The following is a 6,599-nucleotide window of genomic DNA, read 5'->3' on the forward strand; positions in this document are numbered from 1 at the left end:
CCGGAGGAGCTGGTCTTTGGCCCTGCACTGCTGGTGGGAAACATTTGAGGCTTGGCAGAACCTCTTCATCTCTCTCTCTCCCTTTCTCTTCTCTCTCTCATATGTGGAAAAGAATGCGGCAGTGAGCAGTCCCAGGGCTGATCTTCCCCTAGCCCTTCAAACTCCCTTCCAGAAAGCCTTGGGCTGGAGGCTAGCCCCACCCACTGCTGCCCATCGCTATAAAGGAGGCTCTCAGAGCCACCTGCAGAGGCTCCCGCCCTGCGACCTGCTCAGCCATGAGCCTCCCTCTCTCGGGGCTGCTCTGTCTCCTGCTACTCTGGCTGCCCTCAGGTAAGACAGCCGATCTGGGTCTGAACACGAACGTGGAGGTCTCCCGAGGACTGAGGCCTGGGACATGACATGGGCATCACCCTGGCAAGGGGGCCACAGTTCCGAATAGGCCAGTGGGCTGGCCGCAGGGGGCAGGGGGTGCAGGCGGGTGGGCGAGTGCTGCCTATCTGCAGCTCCTCACGCAGATCTGCCAGTGCCTGGGACAGGAGGGTCGGTTTTGGGGTGCACCTGCAGAGTCCTGCTTCCACTCACATTCCTCCGGTGAGCTTTGGACTCAGGCGCTTGGCTGGGATGTGACAGGAGTGGGGAGGATGGGGCGCAGAGGAGAAATTCCGAGACAGTACAGCCCGTTCCCAGGAGGCAGATCTCGGACTACTTCCAGCCTTTTGGAGACCAATTATGCATTTCCATCTTTCCTTTTTGCTTTTTTCCCCCTTCAGGGAACGCTATGTTTGGGAATGATGGAGTAGAAATTAAAACTTGCACCGCACTCCAGGGCAGGTGTTTCTTTGGCTGTAGACCAGGGTGGACCTGGATTGCTTTCTGTCACAATATACTATCTTGTTGTAAGAAAATGGAAAACCTTGCACCCCCCCAAGCCAGAGATTTTTGACCCTCACCTCATGGGTCCAGTTAAAGAGATCTGTGAATGGCTGAAAGGACTCCCTCTGAATCTCTTCGTAAAGATCTAAGAGCTCACTAACGGGTCCTGGGTAGTGCCTGGGGCACCAGCTGTCACCAGCTTCCTGACAAAATTCCACCACTATTTGGTAAAACGAGGACTGCAGTGACCCGCACCTCCTATTCAGTTTTCTGCCCCCCCATCTCCGATCACTATTCCCGTTTCAAAATAAAAGTCAACTGACTACTACAAGCCTGCTGGCCAGAGGATGTCGCATATTCTGAGCATGAAAACGATGGTTTGCCACATGCCACTCTTTCAAGTGGTTTAAAATGTTAACGCACTCAATCCTCCCCACAAAATCTATGATTTCTCCTCTCTTGCACATGAGGAATCTCCTCCAAGGTCACACAGCTAGTCAGAGTTAGGTAGCAACGGGGCCCTCCACGCCCACCCTGTGGCTGCCTAAGCTATGATGCTCCCGCTTGCCGAGTCACGCTGCTGGCTCCACACCCAAGAGCTTTGACGTGGCAGTTGCAGTGGCACCCGAAGCTGCCACACCTCAGACACTGCTACTCTCCCCACTGTGCTGAACGCGGTGCATCGCTCACCCCCACACCCAGACACCAGGGGGGTGCACTGGGCCAGCCGCTGCACCCTGCTGCCCCCCCGCCAGTGTCCCCACCTCCGATCTTTGTCAAAACCCTTGCCGTTCTCTGTGAAGACGAGTGCGGCTGACTCTCAGAACCCGCCTGTTTCACAGAGCGCCGAAGGGGACACTGGAGTTTTCTGCTCTGCTCAACAGGGAGCACCTGCCTGCCCAGAGCACCCCAACCCTCTTCCCCCCAATTCCAGCCAAAAAAGAAAACCCGGAGTTTGCCCTGAGTCCACCTGGCTAGACGCCTAGGCACTGTGCTTTATCGGGCACTTCGGACACGTCTGGAGAAGCGCCACAGTATTGGGCAACTTGCATTTGCTCGCTCACATCTACTGCTTTATGAAAATAAATAAATAAGGGGGTGTGTGTGTAAAAGCTCATATAATACTATAAATGTGATGGCATTGACATAAAATATAGAAAAGTGGGAATTGGGTGAATGAAAAAAGCAACTATTCCTTCACCAGGCTTCAATAGGATCCATAACTCAAAAAAAGGTAAAAAAAAAAAAAAAAAAAGATGCAACCTCTTCTACAGTCACCAAGGCCATGGTCGCAGCAGCCTGGGGTCGGCGCTGCTCTGACCCTGACAGTGGGGCGCAGGACGGGCACGCAAGGCCGCGCTGCAGCACAGCAGGTTCAGCCCTTGCAGCACCAGCATCCCATGTCTGCTGTCTGCTCTGGGCCCTGGCGACTCCGCATCCAGTCAGGCTCGCGGCTACTGCGCCTGGAGAGCAGCAGCAGATGGCTCAAGTGCTTGGGCCCCCGGTGAGGCAGACCAGGGCGGAGTTCCCGGCTCCTGCTTTCGGCCTGGCCTAGACTCAGTGCTTGCAGCCATTTGGGGGAGTGAACCAGCACACAGAAAATCTCTTTCTCTCTCTGACTCTCCCTTTTCCTCTCTGCCACTCTGCCTTTCAAATAAATAAAATAAATCTTTTTTTTAAAATAGAATTGATACACAATCCTTTTCAGCAGAGTTCAGAGAGGATTGGAATATTTACTTTTTATTTATTTATTTATTTTTTGACAGGCAGAGTGGACAGTGAGAGAGAGAGACAGAGAGAAAGGTCTTCCTTTGCTGTTGGTTCACCCTCCAATGGCCACTGCGGCCGGCGCACTGTGCTGATCCGATGGCAGGAGCCAGGTGCTTCTCCTGGTCTCCCATGGGGTGCAGGGCCCAAGGACCTGGCCCATCCTCCACTGCACTCCTGGGTCACAGCAGAGAGCTGGCCTGGAAGAGGAGCAACCGGGACAGAATCCGGCGCCCCGACCAGGACTAGAACCCGGTTGTGCCAGCGCCGCAAGGCAGAGGATTAGCCTAGTGAGCCCTGGCACCGGCCAGGATTGGAAGTTACAAACCCACACAGGAAACTAATTAGAGGACTGGAGTACCATACATAAGCTCATGCCATACTGACTGTGTGCCCCCACGGTTGTTGCCTCAGAGGTAACGGCCAGCCCCTCTGAGAACACCAACTGTGGAATTCTTGCTCTCCACACCACAAGGCAGCTATGGCAAGGTCTCTAGTTCAAGCTCCACAAACCAGACATGCGGCCCCAGAAGTTTGCCTGGAGCGAGCAGCACCCCCCACCCCAGGGTGCTTTGTCCTCGCAGACGGCACAGGGCCAAGCTTGAGCAGGGCTCGTCCTGCTCCCCAGGTGCACGGCCACAGCCTGATCTGAGGCCTGGCCATCTTCCAAGTGCACTCCATCAGGTTTTAAACCCTCAGAGTAGACGCTCCAGCACCGAGCACGGCCTCCACGGTACCCCGCCAGAGAAGACTGGGCCCGCAGGCTGGGGGAGACGGCTCTGCGGCCTGAGATGGCATCGTGGAGCGAGAACTCCACACAGCAGCACCAGGGCTCATTCTTCTGTTCACTGCCACCGGGACCGTGTCAGACCCTAAGGAAAGAAGAATTCTCTAAGAAGACTAGCTAGCCCTGCCCTGGGATGCCCAGAGTTCCACAGTAAGACCAGCAGCTCCATTAGTTCCCCCCTAGGCTGGCCGCTGGCAGGGAATGCCTGTCTCCTAACCCCAGGATAACGGCTGTCATGCTGACCTCATGCTCAGCCGTCTCAGCAGATGGAGCTAACTGTGGCATCGCTGATGCGTCACAGGCAGATCCCAGGGTACAGGCCTGGCCAGCTGTATAGCACAGTGAGCCACAGCTGTGGCCCAGAGACTGCATTCCTGCACTCCGTCCCCACCCTGTGGGGCAATCGTGAGCTCCCACTGTCAGACCCAGACCCAGGCAGTGTCATCCTGGTGAAGTCCAGGCAGAAGCCCCTGCTACTTCTCCTTTCGCCACCAGGTGGAGCTTCTGAGCCTGCAAGATGGGAAAGACCGCTACCAGTCTGTTGGAACTACAGAGCCTCCTACATCTGCTGGAGGTTTGATTTGGAGACTTGAGCAATTTTCTTTGCAAATTACAGGATGTCCCAGCTCATCCTACAGGACCCATACATCTGCACTTGAGAACAAGAGTGACTGCATGGCACAGAGATGGTGGGAGTAGTAATTCCTTAAGCTCCCTCCCCAGAGTCCCCAAATGCTGTGTGTTCACAGTGGCTCTCACCAGGGCACCAGTCCTGGCAATGCCAATGGCCACATCCTGAGAAGACAAAGACAACTCTTGCAGACGTCAGCTGCCCAGAGTCTCGGCTTCGTCACTCAGAGGCAGGGTGAAATACAGGGGCGATTTACTGTGAGATCCAGATGTTTGCACAGGTCTCTGACCCCAAAGTCTTGCAATCTTGTGTTCTAAAAGTGAAGCAGGGGGGTTGGATTAAGATGGCAGAGCAGGGAGGGAGCTTACTGCTCTAGTCTAGGAGAAGATAGTTTTAAAAAAGTAGAAAGAGTGGAGTCTCAGGCCGGCGCCATGGCTCAATAGGCTAATCCTCCGCCTTGAGGCGCCGGCACACCGGGTTCTAGTCCCGGTCGGGGCGCCAGATTCTGTCCCAGTTGCTCCTCTTCCAGGCCAGCTCTCTGCCCGGGAGTGCAGTGGAGGATGGCCCAAGTCCTTGGGCCCTGCACCCGCATGGGAGACCAGGAGAAGCACCTGGTTCCTGGCTTCGGATCAGCGCGATGCGCCAGCCATGGCAGCCATTGGAGGGTGAACCAATGGCAAAAAGGAAGACCTTTCTTTCTGTCTCTCTCTCTCTCACTGTCCACTCTGCCTGTCAAAAAAAAGAAAGAAAGAAAAGAAAGAGTGGAGTCTCAGGGAAGAGTTAGGGAGAAAACAGTGGAAGAAACACTACACAAATTAGAGGGATACTGTGGACCTATGTGGAGGGCATGGACACCCACAGCTCAGAGCCCCAGCAGCCGAGAGCCTCTGCACCAGCGTTGGAGAGTGAGGTGAGATTAGACTCCAGCAGCCCAAGCCACTGATGAAAAAGTGAAAAGGAAATCTGGCATGGAGCCCTGTGGAGGATAGTGTACCTGCCAAACTAGAGGAGAAAAAACAAAGCGGGGGCACATTTCTCTCTCCCCAACCACCTTGCAATGGCGTCCTGTAACAAGCTGTTAGAGAGCAGGTGCCATTTCAGACAAATGTAACAGCTAGGGCAGCTCGTGTCCGCACCCAGCAACCAGCCAAGCAGACTCCTGAGTCTGGTGGGGAGAACAGACAGGGGCCTGGGTGCTCAGGACTGTAGGAGGCTTGTGAGAACACTGAGGCTGCATGGGAGGACTCAGGGTGTGGCTGGGACTCTGGGCAGTCACCGTGGGAAGCTCCACACTCTCAGGGCTCCTGGTTACCTGCTGAGGGGCACTGCTGAGAAATAAGAGCTTACACTGAGGACCGCATAGATTCTCTGTGTGGTCCTTGTGGCAGAGCAGACGAATAATATACCCACTGGGGCTAGCGCCCAGGCACTGGTCTCTGTCGAGGAGAGAAACTCAGCTGAGTCTATGCCAACAGACAAGAACAAACCTCCCCTCTGATTAAAAAAAAAAAAAGAGAGAGAGAGAGATTTACCATGCCAAACCTGGGTGTGTCTCCTCAGACATGCCCTTCACCCTGGAGAACTGAACAGAGCTCCCTAGCCATACCCACCATATGCCTCTAGGTATTCACTGAAACCAGACACTCCACTAATCTGCAGAGGAATAGTACAAAAAAGCCATCACAGCACTGTATAGTTCTGCATACATTCCTATAGACTTACTTCTAACAGTGCAATTTAAAAACTTGTCATGGGATCCCAAATTCCATTAAGCTGGGTGGTAAAATGCCATCTTAAGAGTTAAAGTGATCATATTAATTGTTAAAGTGATCCTATAAATAGGATTAACTGTTAAAGGGATCATATAAATAAGGTCAAGTGTCTGGCCATAATAATAGAATTAAAAAGGAGATAATGTTCCAACATGGGAAGTGGTCCACACAGCAGACTCACAGAATGACAATTGCTTTAAATAGCACTCTGACCTCGGAATCAGCTCTTAAGGCATTCTGGTCTTGCTGAAAAGCTCATGAGAGCATTTCAGGCATGGAAAGCCAAGACACGTTGGCAAAAAAAATGTCCTACATGAAGGATCTCTATGAGACCCCAGAAGAAAGAAATGGCCATCAAAGAAGGACGTACTTTTCTCTGAAGAGAGGACAGAACTTTCACTTTGCTTCAGCCTTGTCTAAATACTGAAGGAGTCTGTGGATTCAAAAGTCTTCCACAGCCTAGGCAGCTCATGTCAAGAGTCTCGGGTGATCACTGACATCATACATAAGAGTGATAATTGTTAAATTAACATTAGGAGTCACTGTGCACTTCCCATGTAGGAACTCTGTCCTCAATGAGTTATATTATAAGAATTAGCTATAAAACTTGTTCTCAGATAGTTTGTGTGTGTGTGTGTTTGCGTGCAAATTGTTGAAATCTTTACTTAGTATAGAGTTGGTCTTCTGTGTATAAAGTTAATTGAAAATGAATCTTAATGGAGAAGGGGACTGGGAATATGAGAGGGAGGAGGAGGTGGGTGGTAGTGGG

General features: G+C 52.6%; 1 protein-coding gene across 1 annotated transcript; it reads left to right on the forward strand.

Annotated features, from left to right (window-relative positions):
- The first annotated feature begins 260 nt into the window (after nt 1-260).
- Nucleotides 261-1,371, forward strand: DEFB136 (defensin beta 136). The gene is made up of 2 exons (XM_017337699.3): nt 261-330; nt 771-1,371. The coding sequence occupies exons 1-2, from the start codon at nt 276-278 to the stop codon at nt 941-943; spliced, it is 228 nt and encodes a 75-aa protein (XP_017193188.1). The 5' UTR covers nt 261-275; the 3' UTR covers nt 944-1,371.
- The last annotated feature ends 5,228 nt before the right edge of the window (nt 1,372-6,599 follow it).

The sequence above is a fragment of the Oryctolagus cuniculus genome, chromosome 2, assembly GCF_964237555.1.
Source record: "Oryctolagus cuniculus chromosome 2, mOryCun1.1, whole genome shotgun sequence".
Classification (NCBI taxonomy): domain Eukaryota; kingdom Metazoa; phylum Chordata; class Mammalia; order Lagomorpha; family Leporidae; genus Oryctolagus; species Oryctolagus cuniculus.

Bases quoted from the DNA above. Each gene is read 5' to 3' on its own strand.
- DEFB136 (XM_017337699.3), top strand. From the start codon at position 276: ATGAGCCTCCCTCTCTCGGGGCTGCTCTGTCTCCTGCTACTCTGGCTG. The intron at 331-770 runs GTAAGACAGCCG...TTCCCCCTTCAG, and splicing joins GCTACTCTGGCTGCCCTCAG to GGAACGCTATGTTTGGGAAT.